Source organism: Corvus cornix, chromosome 1, assembly GCF_000738735.6.
Source record: "Corvus cornix cornix isolate S_Up_H32 chromosome 1, ASM73873v5, whole genome shotgun sequence".
In the NCBI taxonomy this organism is placed as follows: domain Eukaryota; kingdom Metazoa; phylum Chordata; class Aves; order Passeriformes; family Corvidae; genus Corvus; species Corvus cornix.
Window position 1 is genome coordinate 17,084,663 of NC_046332.1, and position 17,926 is coordinate 17,102,588.

At 41.6% G+C, this 17,926-nt stretch overlaps 1 protein-coding gene across 8 annotated transcripts; it reads right to left on the reverse strand.

The window, feature by feature from the left end:
* Positions 1–809: 809 nt before the first annotated feature.
* LOC104686987 (OX-2 membrane glycoprotein-like) lies at positions 810–17,925 on the reverse strand. 8 transcript variants are annotated; one of them, XM_019283878.3, is made up of 6 exons: positions 16,725–17,607; positions 16,422–16,503; positions 15,335–15,661; positions 14,443–14,709; positions 12,508–12,624; positions 810–3,420 (listed from the first exon to the last, which is right to left on the reverse strand). In XM_019283878.3, exons 1-5 carry the CDS (start codon positions 16,785–16,787, stop codon positions 12,512–12,514), a joined length of 852 nt encoding a protein of 283 aa, XP_019139423.2. In that variant the 5' UTR covers positions 16,788–17,607; the 3' UTR covers positions 810–3,420; positions 12,508–12,511. The 8 variants fall into 8 exon arrangements, with proteins under 8 accessions (XP_019139423.2, XP_019139422.2, XP_019139424.2 ...); XM_019283877.3 differs by having other exon boundaries at positions 810–3,400; positions 16,725–17,606; XM_019283879.3 differs by lacking the exon at positions 810–3,420 and adding an exon at positions 11,000–11,414.
* Position 17,926: the final 1 nt, after the last annotated feature.

A 17,926-nucleotide genomic window follows, 5' to 3' on the forward strand; every position in this document is an offset into this window, starting at 1 on the left:
GATTGGAAGGGAGCTCTGAAGGCCATCCAGTCCAACCCCCCTGCAATGAGCAGGGACATTTTCCACTAGACCAGGTTGCTCAGACCCTATCCAGCTTGACCTTGAATGTTTCCAGAGATGGGACATCCACTATCGCTCTTGGCAACCTGCTTCAGTGTTTTACCACTCTCATTGTAAAATACTTGTTCCTTATACATAATCTAAATTGTCTATTTTTTAGTTTAAAACTGTTATTCCTTGTTCTATAGCAACAAATTCCCAGGAGAAGAAACTACAATTTCCCATTTCTCAGGGTGAGTGAGGTATTGCAGCAACAAGACTTGCACTTTTGGCCAGCATACAGGAGGGAGCTCTTCAGAAGCCATCAGCAGCAACCATTTTTTTCCTTAAGAAAATTAAAAGTTTATGTTGGAATCTCTAGAAAACCACTGGAAATCACTGCCTATTGTATTTCACCAACAAATATAGCTTAGGTAAGCAATAACCTGTTGCCTTTCATTAGTATTTCAAGATCTAGGACATAATCCTCTAGGGATACAGTAGCATTGACACATCTTTTTAACCATATTCAAGTGTCTCACGACCACATCTTTTAAGAAGAAAAGTGCAAGTTGATGTCATGAGAAACAAAAATTATTGTGGTTTCACAATTAATCCCAAAAGGCCACATGTATTAAAGAGTACACTGGGTCACTCCTGATTTTCCCAAAGGAATGATTCATGCACTTAGAGCTCATGCATGATACTTCTCTCACTGATTTATAAAAGCTCACAAGCACTGTGCTATAAATGAAAGAAATCATGTGGCCTTATGTTCAAATTTGCTTTATTTGGCTTCTTTTCATCCAGGGAAGTACAGAAAGCAAGACAGACAATGTATCAGTAGAGCACGTAACTTTAGATAAAAAATAATTAAGCAACAAACATGACACAGACAACAATTGTAAAAATATAGAATATACTGTTTTGATTGACTGAAGTTATTTTCAAATCTGAACTAAAGTGCAGCTGCTGTGGTCAGAAATACTTCTGTAAGTTTATCTCAAAAGTTTTGCTCAAAACCTTTTGAAAAGAAAAATACCCCAAAACACTTCAAAAACCCCATGAACTCCCACTTTCTGTACAGAAAAGAAGCAAAGTATAAATCCAAACTACTAAAAAGCCCAATTGCAGTGACACATTTCTGGTATCCCAAACAAATAGGAAAAAAAAAAAAAGGACCAGTTGGTGTTTTGGTTGGATCAGGTTTTTTTTAATTAGAAAAAGTGAAATATACAAATAAATAATTCATACTGTGCCTACAATAGTAGAGTAAATGTCACCCCTCACATCCTCAGTAACACAAGCAGACATACACGCAAAACTTTTTACCAGACTCTGGATAGGCCACCGCTATAGAGCCAACAAAATAGTTGTTCTGAACACTGAGTCCTAAGTTTTAAATCTCCATTGTTGATTTTTCAGATTGACAGTTTGTACCCTTAGAAAACATATGACATAAAAAGCACAATCGAAAGTGCTACGCACTCTGGTAAGATGGAGTATTTCAGATACACAATCAAATGCTCATCAAAGCCAAAAGAAAAGAGAATATTGTTGGTGATCCTGATACAATAACAAACATTCAGACAGAAGGAAGACTGAGAAACACCTTAAACATTAGCAGTCATCAGCTGAACAAAAAATCACCAGAGGACTCCCTGCACTCCTCCCATCTGTCTATCCTGTCAGTAAAATTCGCCACTAAGAAGGTACACCCAAAGGTAGGCTTGCTTTTAGCAATCTTCGTCCTGTGTGGCAGGCGCAGAGACCTGTGAAGGTGCTCAGAGCTTGTCACGGTTTAACCCCAGCCAGGAACTAAGCACCACACAGCTGCTTGCACAACCCCTCAGGAGGGAAGGGGAGAGTCTGAAAGGTAGCCTCATAGTAGCTTCTATCAAGAAAATGAACTCTGTCCCAACCAAAACAAGCACTGAGGCAAAGGGCACCTGGAGCCTTCAACCCCTCACAAAGATGAGGAGCAGCAGGGCAATGCCCAGGACTGCACGGTCCTCCTGAGCAGCCTGCTGCTGCCCAGCAAGATGGGGCCAAGCACCTGGAATTTTAAGCCTGGAAATGGCTGGACCAGCAAGCTTGGGCTGGCAGCGATGAGCTACTTGGTGTGCCGGGAGAGAAGCTCCAATCCAGCCTGGGACAGCAGCAGAATTAGGTGCCAGCTCCTAAGAATAGTGCAGTGTCTTTATCTGCTACCAAAAGCATGACAAATGAGTAAGCTCAGTCACTGCAAGACTGCCAGCTGGTATCATTACAGCCACAGTAGTGACACAGGACAGTGAGCTCAGAGTGTGACATACCACCCAAGGAGATCCAGCCATGGAATAATGGCTTTTGGCCACCTAAGCGATTCACCTGTGTTTAAAAAGACACACTAAAAATGAATGAAGACAGGGAAGACTATTCTGAACAGTGCATAAGATGAGCACAAAAACTATTGACCAAGTCCATGCCTTTTGACTGCTCAGCAAGGAGGAGGATAGGATATTAACAGAAAGGAAAGAAAAGATGGAGAAGACAATGCTTCCTCTACTGGCCTTTGTTACCATCTCTTCCTCACTCGTATCTTTTACCCCACCACACACATCCCTAAAAAAATCAAAAAACCCAGAAGAAAACACTCCAGCATTAGAAAGAAGACAAATAAAGTAAATTATTTATATATTATATAAGTTACTTACAATTCTTTCCAAACTGTGGCTGCTACTGCTTTTAATCACCTTCTTGGAGACCTATTGCTCTTCCCCAGTAATTTTGACAAATCCAGTGTGGTTTGAGTCCTCTGATTTTGAGTCCAGTAGGTCTTTCCAGACAGAGAAAAAGAAGTTGGAATAGATGGATAAGAGAAGAAAAACCAGATGACAGGAAGAGGGCCATGAACTCAGAGTTGCTGAAAGTGAAATTGCAGACAGATGTTGACAAAAATTAAATTCTTCTCTACTGCAAGAGCAATTAGGCACTGGAAGAGAATCCCCAGAGAGTCTGCAGAGCTTCTATCCATGGACTTTTTCAAAACTCAACTGGAAGAAGACAAATATATGTTGCCCAGCAGCAGTACCAAGAGTGGCATGGGCAAAGAAGGTTTCGCCTGGCAAAATCTCCTCTGCAAAGCAGCAGAACAAGTGGTCCCTCCAGTCCTACATTTTAAGATTAAGGGCCTAGACCAGATAACAAACATTGTGCTAGTCATTTCAGCGATCAACTCAGCTTCCAGATAGGGCAGTGTATGCGAGGTCTTTTCCTTTTATTGCTGCTTCTTTCCAGCCAGTCAAGTCATTATGTGTAATGTTGGCTTCAGGCTGCTGGCTCTAATGATCCAGTAGATGGATGGAAATCCTCAAGGATCCTAGAAAACACAAAAAACAGCTGCAGGACAGGATGAGTTGTGGCCACTGTGTTGCTGTCTCAGGTTTTGCTTAGCAGTGTGGCTGCTGTTGGGACAGGAGGAAGAGAAATGCACAGTGGAGAAAGTGGGGAGCAACAGTTACAAACCCATCCTTTGATGAACAACTTCCCTGCTTTTTTAATTCTGGAAATCACACACACTGCAGATTTCAGAATATGACAGTGAGATAAGGAATATACAAAATCCTGAAAGGATTTGTAAACTGTGAAAAGTAAACCAACTTTTCTCACTGGTAATAATATACCAATAATTAATTAACACACATATATTGAGCATATAAATAGTTTGATATTTCAGAATGTCATTTGGATGTTTGAGATCCAGTTTGTAACTCTACCTTTACATGGCTTTGAAGACAATAATAAAATATATGGCATCTTTACTTTTCATGTAGAGGGGTATGAAAGAAGTTCCTTATCTAATAACCCTGCATACATGCAAAGCATTTTGTAAAGTATTTTGGAATCGCATATATAAATAATTCTTACCAAGGAAGTGAATGAGAAATTGAAACAGTGAGGCAACTATTCACATATCACAGGAATGCTATTTTTTCTCCCTTTCATCTCCCAGGCATTTTATTTTCTGGTTATATACAAAGCCCTATTGTTGGAATGAAAAGAAGGAAGGACCAGAAGATTACTTCATGATGAAATATGAGCACAAATATGATGCACAAGATAGAAATTGTATTGCTCACATATACTAAATGCCTCCCTGTTCGCCAAGAAAGGGCTTTGTGTCTTAGTAGCATAGATTTCATTGCCTTCTGTTTAGATGGGCAGGACAAACTCCAAGATGTTTCCTACACCACTACATTCATCCTGTCAGTAGCAAAACAGGATTTATTTCATCCTTACAGACAAAAACCCCAGCCATGGCCCAGGAGACCAGAACTGTGACCTTTCCCTCCTTCCTCCTCTGCCACACCCTTTTCCTGGCTCTTCTGAATGGAAAGCACAATAAGGAGCATGCTTTTCCCAGCAAAACATGTCAGGGAAAACAAACAAAGCACCAGCCATCCCTGTGCTGCACAGGTAGCACTAAAGTGTGGAAAGCTTGGAAAGTGTGCCCATCCTCCCTCTATATATGATACAGACCAGAGGGTACTGCACGTTTCTGTGAACAGAAAATTAAGTGGAATTACTAGGTGTTCTGGTTTGGTCAAATTTAGAAATATATCCTCTGAGAGAAGGCACAACCACCCCTCGCCCACCAGGTTCGGGAAAAAAAAAATTTTCCTCGAAGGAAAGTGAAAGAGATAAAAACTATTTATTAACAAACACACTGGAAGAGGAAAATAATGCTAAATAATAAAATCTTTTGCTGTGAAGAAAAAACCTGGGAAAGTATTAGAGTCCTCCCTTTGGTCTCCTCGAAGCTGGGGCTTGGCCTAGGGCCAGGCCCTCTGTGCTCGGTGGAAAGTCCTCCCAATGTGTTCTGATATTGAAGCAATCCATGGAAAAAGGGAAAAAATCCGAAATTCCAGGGAAGGAAAAAAAGTCCAACTCTCAGTCTCTCTCTGGAGAAGGAAAAACAAAAAGACTGAAAGAAAACCTAGTTGAAAGCTGGCTGGGAAAAAAAAGTCGCTATCTCTGTCTGACCTTGAACAAGCTGCAAACTGCTTTGAAAAAGTTTTGCTCAGTTTTTTTTTCCCTTCCCCCTCTCAGGCTCAGTTTAAAGGCATAGAAAGGCACAAGAAATTTCTGGGCATAGGGCAGTGATATGGGATACACATCATAAAGTCACCCCAAGACACTAGGGAACAAGAGCTGTCTGGAAACAGTGAGTGATTAAATGCAGAAAACATCTTCACTTGAGTTGCAAAATATTTACCTCTGTGGGAAACCTGCTGGGCAGCCTGGCAGCAGAATTACCCTTTCACTGAATTACCCATTTTTGTCATGAGGGCTGTTGTTTGGTTATTTAATTCCTCCCCTCAGTAGCTCTGTTTAGGTCTGTTTGGCTATACTGTTTTTACACTGTGGCATTTTTGGGTTTTGGGATTTTTGTTTGGTTGGTTGGCTTGGGTTTGGGGTGGTTTTTTGGTATAGTATTAAGAAGGGTAAAGGAATGAGGCTGTCGTATATTCGCTGCACATTTTTTGCTATTTTGCAGGAATTCAAAATAGGACAAATATAATCTCCTGCTTCCATTAAAGCCACACATGAGAGCAAACCAAGTTTCTCTAAAATGAGCCTCACCAGCTGGGACGTGACTGCTAGAAACCCATTCCTCTGTGAGCAAAGGAAGTGTGTTATATCCATCTGCCTCATGAAAGAGGGAGTTATGTCCCAAGTTTATAATCTGAAAGTCTGGTATTTAGTGGTCTTCTCCAGAAAAATGATTCTGAAAATTCTCCTGAAACTAAGCTGCTACTATATTTTCTCAACTAGCGAGTCTCTTGCTAGTAAGAAAACGAGATGTCAAAGCAAATCAACTGAAGAAACATGTCACGTCATAAGATAAGAAATGTTGCAGTTTTTAAGCTAGATCTTAGAAACAGAACCTTCCCTAAACTGAATACAGACTAGAGAATACTGCTATAATGACTCTTCCAGAATTAATGACTACCTTTACTATAAACAAAGCAATGAAAAGTGTAACTGAGTACTTGTTCTTATAATGTTTCCCAAAACCTGGAATTTCCTGCATAATATTTTTTTCCCAGACTTCCAGGACATATTTGGCCACCAGAATTTGGGTTTCTGTCTTGGTTTGAAAGACAGGTGTCTGCTAAGGAAGGCAGGAGCCTCCCTTGTAATGGAAAATACAACCCCCTTCCCTCCGAATTATTATAATTTTGAAATTAAGGAGCTTTCAGGCAAAGATATGACGATAGGAATAACAGTTACTTACTTATATATACATATATATATATATATATATATAAAACAAGGCAAACAAACAACAATAACTATGCCAGTAATAACAAACAGAACCAGGAGCCCAGTGCCAGCCTCTCTCGGCTGTCGGACCCTTTCCCCTTCGGTGCAGTTCCGCTTACAGCCAGCAGGGGCGCTGGTGGCTCCCGGCCAGGCAGGGTGGGTGCGATGGTTCCCCGCGCCTGCAGGGGGCGCTGTGGCGCAAGCTCGGGGAGCACACAGTAATGGCGGCTTGGCTGAGCCAGGAAGGGATGGAAGAAAGGCTTCACAAACCATTTGGGGCAGCCGATCCCGGCACCCAAGCAAGACCTTTGGGAACAGCAGGCTGGAACAGCAGGGATGAACACAAAATCCCGTGTGGCAGATGAGATGCTATCAAACTCCGGAGCTGCAGCAGAAACCCTGGAATGTTTCGGCAGGTAGGGTGTATGGAGCTACAGTGTAGCGAAGACTTGGAGCAGTGGCAAAGGAACCGCAGGGGCAGGACAGCCACGGCCCCGACTCCCAGTGGGTCAGGGAAAGGCAAGTTTGGGATCCCGGGGTCCCCTGAGGCACTTGAGCAGGTGGTGATACCTCTTTTAGTGAGGTAGGGTGTTAAATAGGGTCCCAGTGCAACAGCTGCTCCAGTGAGCAAGCTCCACTGACGGTAGAAGAAAGGCAGCAGAAGGCAGATGCCCGCAGCAGCGACAAAGTCTCTCCACAACGACAGCAGCCTCTCTCCCCTCTGAACGCCAGGAGAACAAGAGAGCTAGGGGCTGCACTCAACCTCCTTTTCCCAGTCCAGATCATGCGGCATCTCTGCCCCACACGAGAAAATCCCAGGTAAAAGAGGGCAGCCATCTGGACCCCTCCCCCTGTGGCCCGGTCTTTTTGTCTCTCTTAAGTATCCAGTAATTATTGTCTCCTAGCAACATGTATGGGGAAATTCCTTAAGAGAAAAAGAAAAACAAAAGGAGAACTCCTAAAAGCCTAACAGTTTCTCATACCCACATATTATAGCTGATCAGCCAAGTTGCTATTTTACACTTACCGGACCTGATTCTATACTATTTGTAGCAACTATCAAACTTCAAAAGGTAACAATCAGGGCATCTTAAATTCCTATTCAGGGTATTAAGTGATCTCCAGCTCATAACAAATTTTGAACCTGTTTTGTAGTACCTGTGTAACATATGAAGCACATTGAGGTTCTGCATTTCTTTGGAATACAGATAGCTGGTTGTGTTCAGATACAATCGTAGAATCATTAAGGTTGGGAAAGGCTTCCAAGATCATCAAGTCCAACCTTTGACTGAACACCACCTGGTCAAGTAAACCATAGTGCTAAGTGGCAAAGACAATGCTGCTTACACCTGAGTTCCATAAAATCTCTTCTTGAAGAAAACCTGAATGTTTTGATTTCCAAACAGGAAGAACACGTTTCTGTGCTGCTGCTTTCTGCAGAATGGAATTTTTGGCCTGGTCTAGTCTCTTCTTTTATGACTCTTCAAGTTTTCTTCTTCCATGTTAACATATTCTGTTCAACTTCCTTAACTATTCAATATCATATCTATTCAATTAGAAGCCTCATTCTTTTTTTCCTCTTGTTATAGTTTTTTTAAACAAAAGCATACTATTTGACTATTTCTGAAGCTTTCCACATGGCAAAACCTATATAAGCTACCCAAAAGAGATCAACATACCAATTCTTAAAAACCAAACCAAACCCAAAATACCCATTCTGGCCTTTATATGCATTTGTGAAGTAGTCCTTCCTCACAGGTTACCACAAGCCTCCAGGAAAAACTTATGCGTGGAATTTTATCCCCCTGCAGATTGCTAGATCCTGAGAATTAACTACAAGGCTTTTTAATTGGCCAGGCTGAAATATGAGTATCCTGCAAGCCATGAAATAAGCATGTGATGCTATGGAAAGCATTCAAGTCAAGACACATAAATGGCAGGTAAGTCACAGGAATTTATTCAGGCTAATAGCCTTTATTTTGCTTCTACCCGGGCACTTGGCTTCTTAACTGGACTGCTTTATCTTGATGTGGTCTACAGTTAAGCTCTATTAGTTGAGTAAGGAATGAAAGGATTTAACTTTTTATCATATGAGCAGCACCAAGAAGCTTCATGGAGAAGTTATGACTGGTGATTCTTTGCAGCCTGCTCATTGCACTTATATCGAGTGATAGGCACAGCTAGGTTTGCCTGCCTACTTGGTAAAGGATGAGATGTAAGTTTTCCAAAGCTTGTGTGTCAGCACTTGCCACACAGGCTGCTCAGTTTGATTCCAAACAAGTCACTTTTCCACAAATGTTGTGAAGGGACTTCACTGGGGACATTATCAGGAAGAACCAAAGTGTATGTATGCTCTGTAACTGGTACACAAGGCAAATGTCTGAGGGATGGGACATCAACTTTCAGCCCCAGCTCTTGACCTGATTCCCAAGTATCTATCATGAAGAGGAAAGAAGCATCAAAAATAAAAGCAAAGCAAAACCTAACCTTACTCTCAGAAGCAAAAGCACTTTGAAGAAACTTTGTCAGAGAAGAGTCCCCAGCCACCCAGAGGAAAAGCTACTGTTTTACTTTAAAAACCAAGCATCTTGATAAGACTGGAAAGGCTGTGCTTGTTATCTAGTGCAGAATGAAAAGAAGTATTGAAGCCCCAGACCCTGGCCTTCTCTAGCCAGTGCTGTTAGCTCTCTATTGCACTGTTACAAAAAGCACATCCAAAAGCATGTACCTAAGCACTGCTCCTCATTCTAACCAATCTGAGGACAATAGAGGATAAAACCAGAAAAGGGCTTTCTGAAAGATATGACTGCCTTTTGGGTGAATCAACTACAACCAATGCTTTAAAAAGCATAAATATATTTTACAGATGATCAAGGAAAAAACAAGTCACCACAAAACCAGACTAGGCTCCATAGCTAAGAAGTTTAGGGGATTTCCTCATCACAATACTTGTGGAGTGGTAACGCACTGTAAATATAGTGTTAAAAATCACTGTAGCTCCACAGATATTCTTAGTATTCTAAGGATGGCCAGGAAAGTGACAGTGGAATCATATACAAGATAAACTGTAAGTAACCCTTAGCCGCCAACAGAAAAAAGCATCCTGGGAGGAAAAAAAAAAAAAAAAAAAAAAAAAAAAAAAAAAAAAAATCAGATGGTGACAGAGTGATCGAACTGCGCCACCACTGAAGTTTTACAGCAAAGTAACTAATGATGCCTTCAGGGAAACATATGTAAATTAGGAAGACAGACTAGACATTTCCCTAAGATGGTCACTGTAGGAAGGAATATGATCAGCTAGATAAAGTAATGCGGCCTTTATTCAAAACCAATCCAACTCAGTGCATTACATTTTTGAAACTAAAGACCAAAGAGCAACTGAAAAGATACAGACCATGACTGATAAAAACTAGACTAGATTAAAAGAACAGAGACTCAATGACTTACAAGCTCACTGCAGAAGTCACATCCTGGCATCAGAGTTAATCAAAACCCATGAAAAACGGGAAGGAACACAAACAACTGATGTCATTGAAATCCTGCTTTTCTTGATAAACTTTCATCCAACAAACACCCACTACTAAACACTGCTTATCTAATTTATGCCGTCTGCCCCAGTGAACAGGGATTTACGTTAAATCTTGACCTTGTGACATGTTGGCATACATGTGGGGCTAGGAATCTTGATATCTTCCCAGGCAGCAGGACATGAGACCCCACTTCCCTTGGTGACATAGTGGGACTTCAAGCTTTGAGCCTTTAGCTAAGGAAAAAGAGGCACAGTGCTTTCAGTTGAAACTAATGCATTTCTGTGTCTTATGCTTTCCTTACAAGGCAGGGGAGGGGGATCTGTTCGAAGTTTCCCAAATAACATGCAGGCTCTGTTGTACATCACAGCGGTGTCTCCGCAGCAGTAAATCATGTCTTACGTGACCCATGTCACGGCACAAGGATACATGAAATGGCTTGGGGGCTCCAAGCCGGATACCTAGTGTGTGGTGTATGGCATAAGAAACCTGCTGTCGCTGCCTGTTGGGGATGGCTCTGTTACAACCTATCACTGAACCCACATAAGGGCATTGCCTGTGGGCCAGAATCATGCTAGGACACACATTAACATCCTCAGCCTGCTCTAAAAATGAACATCCTAGTCTTGTCAAGCAGTGTTTCACTGACACTGCTTCAGCTTCGGGCCCTATTGCAGCTGGCTGTGGGGTCAGTAGCTCTGACCCAGGAAGCTGTGACCGGTCCGGAGAGATGGTCCCGAGAGAGATCGTCTTCCTGGGGCCCGGTGTCTTCCCTCAGCTGCTGGCTGGAGTGCCTGTACAGAAGCTGTCAGCTCTTGGTGATTCTAAGCTCGTGATTTCAGCTCTTGCTCTGGGGGCAATCTCCAGGCCAGACCAGGGAGAGAGACGAGAGGCCTGCGTAGCTGTTCTGCACGAGGCAACTTTATTAGTCCACACCCAGCAAAGGGAGGCCAGGGACGAGCTTCTCTCTCCCTCGCAGGGGCAGAGGGCTAGCTTTACAGGGATACAGGGGGTGGGTGTCAGAGGGTAAAGGCCAATGGGTTACAAAGGATCTGCATAGGGTGTCCCAGAGGATTCTGGGTCTGTCTTCTCACTGTAACTGCAAAGTGGTTGCCTTTCCAGGGAGTCCTGCTGGGAGGTTAAGCAATCTCCTTATCTCAGCAGGCTTTCCCTGCAGGGCAGCGGCTGGGCATACCCCACAGGGCCCCAGTGCAAACACAGCATCCCAGTGTGGTTCTTCTCATCTGCTATGCAGTGAAGGGGCTTCAAAACACTGCAAGGCAGCACCTGTGCTTTTTGGCACTCTCTTTTCCTGGCCAGTCTCAGATCTGCTCTAGTGGTGATCCCAAAGCTCTATCACACCACCTCCATCTCATGGTCTCTCCTTCAAGGTGTGCTTAGTACAAGCTCATTTGTGTTTGGAAGGGTTGTTCTAGAATGAAGATACATCTTTCTTGTGAGCATTTCACCTTTTTCTTCTGATCCTTTAAAAAGCAGTATTTAAGAACAAACTCCTTGCACTTTAACTTCCGGCTTGGTCTGAAAATTCAACAAGAAATTTTATCTTCTGTATTTTTTATAGGATCAATATAAGTCTTACATACATTTTATATTTAAGACATTATATCTGGGGTGTAAGAACTGTTCATTTCTCTTTCTTCTCAGTGAAGACTTGTGTCTGTGGCAGTAGCAGATTCATTAGGTCAAGCCCTCTTAATAGTAGATGCTGTAAGCCTACATTTGCAATGGACAGGTGTGATACTCCTTGAAACATTTCTTTACTTTATATCACATTATCACCCTGAAGCAGGTAATAGTCAGGAACTGAGTTAATATGTGCTAGTGTTTCTAAATATATTAGTGGAATTTAAAGCCAGACATGGCGTTTGGATTTAGTCCAACAAGAGTGAAACTACCAACAACCATCAAATTTCTGTGATTTCTGAAGCTTATGGTGTGTCCCCCGCCCCAGTTTTTTTCTGTTCATTATGTTACTACTAATTAAGGCTAGAGAGTTGAATTGATCCATGACCAGGTTATTACAAACACAGAGACATTATGCTGACTGCAACTTCTCCTTAATTCATCATTAGGAAGCATGCTCACATGCCAAATTTGAGCACACTTCTTCATCATATTACCCTGTTTGTCTTAAAAAATACAAAGATGGTGCTGTGACCAGTAGAAAATGCTTCCCCTGAGAGGACATCACTCTCCCTGGGTGGGTTTCTCTCCAATGTTTCATTCATCTGCCAAAAATAATCTGAGCATACTACACTTTATGGGCTTCCGGGAAAACGTGAAAGATAAGTGAATTAGTTCTGCTGAGACTGCTACCTGAAAGCAAACCAAGAGAAGCATGTTCTGCTCTCCTTGGATCCTTCCCTCACAATTTTCAACCTTGAATTGTCCCTTGGCAGTGGCAAAACAACTCTTAAACTTACATGCAACTGAGGCAACCTCTAAAAACCATAAATATATTACTATTATAATTTATTATTATTAAGTTGTCCAATATGACACTCTCATACCCCCAATGGTATCTCAACAAAGTCTCATTCTTCTCTGCAGACGATCAGACGTTATTATGGACTCTAGGAAAACCATGTGTTTCCACACATCAGCGACTCACCACTTCAACTCCTCCTGCATATTATCTTCCTCCAGAACAGCATAATCAGAATCAGAACTATGATGACTACTAAAATCACCACAATAATCACCAGCCAAAGCAATGAAGATCCCTCTTCTGTGAAAACAAAACAACAAAAAACCCACAGCAAATTAATCTAGTTTATAGAGAAAAAAGTAAAATGAGCCAAGAGAATGTCTGATTAATGACAGTGGTGCCACTGATACGGTTAAAGATATTGATAAGATACATGAAAGCAGAAATTTCTCAGCAGAGAGAGTAAACCTATGTGTCTTCAAAAACAAAACTACTTACCCACAGAAAATGTGAAGAAAAGATGTGCTCATGGCAAAGAAAACTGCCATTCCCATACCTGAAACTGTGGTTGGCATACATACACAAGCAGAACTTCATACAAGTCTTAACAATTTCAGAAGAGTTTTTTGTTCACCCAGAATTTTATTATTTTTACTTTTAAACATTAACACTGTTGAAAAGGCAAGATTAATTTTAAGAAGAGAAGACAGGCTATGTTTTGCTGACTGCAAATAGCTCTACCCAACAGCTGAGTGTAGATGTTCCTCCCTGGTTAGACATAAGCCACTTCATTTGACTGACGTTAATCAAAATGCTAATACAAGGGCCCATTTCAATGTTCACTGACATTAGCTGGAAAACTCTATGACTTAAAATTTATTTGACTCAAGCCAAAACTATTGTCTTTTAACAAAAATAACATTGAACTATTCATTTGAACTTCTCATCCTCTAAAATATAAGATTGTTAAAACAACAAGCTGTTAGCTGATTTTTTACCCACTTAGCAAGAAATAACAATGGTCTTAGTTCTCTGCTTTCTGAGATACACATTTTCTTTTTAGAAGACCAAAACAGAATAATATTAGAGACGGGACAAAAATATTGATATGCTTTTTCAGTTAATGTAATTCAGAATTAAGAACTAAATTGCTTTTGAATGTTTAGAGAGCAGATATTAAAAATCAGTTCCTGCTCTTTACTACTATCCCTATAACAACCACTTCTTGAGCATGTAATTTCAGAATTAACCCACAGCTATACAAGCTACTTTTCCTGTCTTGCTAATTTACAAGTGGTCTTCAATTTAAGGCTCTGGATTTAGAGACGTGAATTTTAGATCACCTAAGTCAATGCTCCTAGATGAACTAAGAATGGCACTTCAGCTTTTAATGTTGCTGTTCCTTATCTGAAGAAACAGGGTGAAAGTCTTTCCAGCAGAACAGAATGTTGGAAGAAGAAATAAATTAACCCTACAAGATATTCAGATGTTACATTAATGTATCTAAGATTTCTGTATAAACCAAATGTAAATATCTTCAACTGACTCCCTCCTTGTATGCCTGAAAGTACTATTCCTCCCTGACCATTACTGCAGCGCACATGTTCCTTAGCAAAAAAATCAGAGAAACTAGAACATAATATATGGGTTAAATACAACAAAACATGCAGTAAGTTGAACTGAAACATTTGATTCAGAGACAGTTTGTTATGAATTTCAAAACTTCCGAATTCATCAAACAACCCATAGAGTTTCTACTCATCATTCTACTCATAGATATCAGCTGACATATTTATATTTATTTTCAGGTTGTTAATAAAAAATATGAAGGCCTACGTGGAAACCTAAGTTCAACTTGCTGCAAAATGCATGGTGCCTCTAAACCTCGTATCTCCCTAGCTGATTAGTCTGGCTTTTTTTCCCCTCTTGGATAGGATTCCAATATGTTATTACTGCAAAGACAGGTTATTACCGAAAGACAACAATGAATGCAAATAGGATTTCCTGACATATACACATCTCATTCCCTCCACTTCCCAGAAGATTCCTACCCAAACATGCTACTGCAAAACATGGAGGCCAAGAGAATTCTAACAAGTTGCTTGTACTGCTTCCTACCTCCTTTTATTTTCACAGGCAACTCAATTTTTTCATTTGTGTTGTTTACACTGCAGGTCAAATCCTGTGCACTGATGCTCTGAATGTTGTAGATTTCCAGTTCACTGGTAATGGACACAATCCCATTTTTGTGCTTGACTGTCTTCTGTGTAGGAGTAGAATTGAACAGGTTGTTCCAGGTGATGGTGGGCTCTGGGAGGCCATCAGCATTACAGATGACTATCAAACGACCTTCAGAAATGTTGTAATGGACAGATGCATTGAGACCTTCCAACACACAAATGAGACAAGTCATCACCACAGTGAGCACCTGGTCATAAACAGTAGTAGCAGTACAACCATTATGAATCAGAGCAAAGCTTACTGGATTCACACTGAGCAAGGAATGAAGAAGAGTTCCTTGGGTCAGGTCCCCTCCATCCCCCATACTGAAGCTATGTACCCCAAAGATTTCACTCAATCTGAAATCCAAGTATTAAAATAATCTGTTATGTAAAATCATTTCTTGGTCCTATCTGCTAATTCCCTATCAATGGTAGGGTTTGGCAGAGCAGCTCACAGCACGGGGGTTGTACCTTGCAGCAAAAGGAAACTGCAACAGGCAGTGTTGGTTTGCCCAGGTTCCAGCTGGGACTGATCAAGGACTTAGAGAGATCCCACTCCTTGCTTTTCAGCTGCTACTCATGGAATAACAAGCAAGAGCCAAAACAAACACAATAGTCTTGAATATGACCCACAGTGTTTTGCTCACAGAAGTAGTGCTCTGTTTCTACATCATGTTTCACAAAGGGGTGCTCCTATCACTGCAGTTCTTGAATCTACTCAAGGAAATACTGTGGGTGAGAAAACTCCTCTTATTTCACTAGAAACATATCCCTGCAGAGAACCTCACCAAAAACACTCAGGCAGGTATCTCCTGAGAAGGTGCCAAAAGGGTAAGCATTGAAGAGACACTTGTAACATCCTGAATCATCCATTCTAGTATCCCAAAAAGTTATGCTTGTCTTGTAGAGTTCCAAGCTTGTGAAATTCATTCTGTCTTCATAGGGCTTGTGAATCTTTAATCCATTTGTTTTGCTGTATGTAGCTATATTATCATGTAATTCTTCGGAGTCCTTTTGCCACGTCACTTGCAGAACATCCATGGCTTTTGTCAGGGCACAGCTCAGAGTCACATTGTCACCCATTCTCACTTTTGTGTGTTTAGCCTGTGGAACCACTACAGTGACAGTAAACAGTTAATGACATGGGCAGATACCACACATATTCAGAAGCCTAATGTTGATTCTAAGGCCTGGATTACCCACAGACAAAACTCCTTCAGTTACATATTGTTTTTATGGCTTTCCCCTGCAAAAAAGTCCATCTCCTGCATACTCCTAGAAATCAATGAAGTTATGTTGATTTACATTTGCTGAGGCTTTAGCTTTCTTCTAAGCTACTTAAAAGAAAAAAAGACTTACTTATTTCTGTACCTATATCTGCAGACTTCCCTCTTAAGTTTTACTAAATCAGCTCATGGCTTTCTATTCTCAGCAAATACTCAATTTTTGTTTCCTAAGAGTTAGAGGAAGATCAAATGCCTAAGGGAAGTACACACCAAGCCATTATTAGAGAAGTAAACAGCAAAATGCCTTAAAAAGACTTTCTGAACTGTAGTTTCACAGTGCATTTGAGACGGAGGGAAGTAAGTTATTTAGGGAATGCCCCACTCTTGGAAGCTGTCAGCTCAGGTTAACAATGGTGTCCAGTGTCACTGTAGATATGGGATGCTTCTTCTCCCTCCCATCTCTAAATGCTACTCCAGGAAGTTTTGTGTCTAAACTACCAGCTCCATGCCTGTCTCAGCTATGTAGCATGTCAAAAAGCACCAGCAATCTGTATTTCACCTGTTTTTGTCTCTTACTTTGTTGAAGCCTCAGAAATCTGAAACCAGTTCCCCAAACATTTTCAAGCGAATTTCAGAAAATTCAACTTACCATTTGCCTTTCCAAGCCCAGAACATGCCAAACACAAAACCAGAACTCGTAAAGTCATGTTGGAAGAGAAAATCTGCTTTACCTGAAGAAAGACAAGGACAGATGACAGATCATCTTCTGGTGATATTGCATGGGTGCAAAAATTAATAGTAGATTTCTTATGTGAAAAAGAATGTAGTTCTGGGGTCATACAGAAAGATTTAACAAGTCTTATTGCCCTGTTTCCTACAACTGAATTGCAAACCTGCCTGGCGCTGAAGTTGGTGTTATAGTCAAGTGGAAACATTATTTTGCAAAAAATACCTCTGTAACACACTCTGCCCATGCTGAGTTTTTTGCCAATGCCTGCAAAACTAGCTGATGCATCTTGGGACGATCTTTTGTCAAGAATGTAAGCAAAGCCAAACCTTATAAAGACAAGATGCAAAAAATAAAAGAGAGAATTAACTAAAAAGCATTTTCTATATTAAAAAGGTGGGGTGGTAAATAAACAAACAAACAAATAAATAAGAGGAAGAAAAAAGTATTTTTGTGCTAGAAGAACTCCTGATATAACTCTCCAGTTACGAAGCACAAGCAGAGACCAAGTTGTTACGTGTGGGATCAGGAAACAAGAACCCATCAGCAACGAGCCAAATGAAAAAAGTTTGTGTAGTCAGATATTTGAGCATGGCTATAAGAAATTCAGATAGATATTCCTACAAGGGTGCAGAAATCAAGGGCCACCATAGCAAGCAGAAACTATGGAGTTACAGAATTGTTTATAAAAACAGGGAAAAATTTGCCACACCTGCAGGCAAGCAGAGTTTTCAATAACAACCCTCTGCCTCACTGCTTGAGTACCCGTTAAAGCTCTTAATGCACCATCGCACACACCCGGGGTAGCTACAAGCATTCACACAATGAGGAACGAGGCTATACTGTGTAGGTACAGTAGCTATACCGGGCACAGAAAGAAAAGAAAATCCCTTTAGGTCACAACCTCAATTACGGGTACTGCAGGGTGGGGAAACAAAAACCAAAACGAACAGAAGAAGAAAAAGAAGAAGAAGAAGAAGAAGAAAAGGGGTTAAAGATTGGGGCAAGTAAAGCGCAAATCCTTTGCTGCGCCTTCCCAAACCGCATCTCGGAGGGCTCCTGAGCCACCGGCTGTGCCTCTCCCTGGACAAACCGCTCCCCCGCCACTTCAATTTTAAAGAAACTGTCACCCTACTGGCGTCACACCAGGGTTCCGAAGGCAGCTGCTGACCGAGCCCGGCATCTGGAGGACCCTCCGGCTAAGAAAGACGGAGGAAGGAGACGCGAGTCGCGGGCGGTGGCTCCAGCCTTGCGTGCCCTCGGCGAGGTCCCGTTCCCGGCGGCGCTGTCAGGCTGACCCGCGCCCGGCACCCACTGCCCACCTCCGCCCGAAACCCTCCTCAGTCCTGGGAATGCGACCGGGGAAGGCGGCGAGAGGGGTGGTTGCTCACGGCCAAGTACATGGAAGCAGGGAAAAAGATGGAATG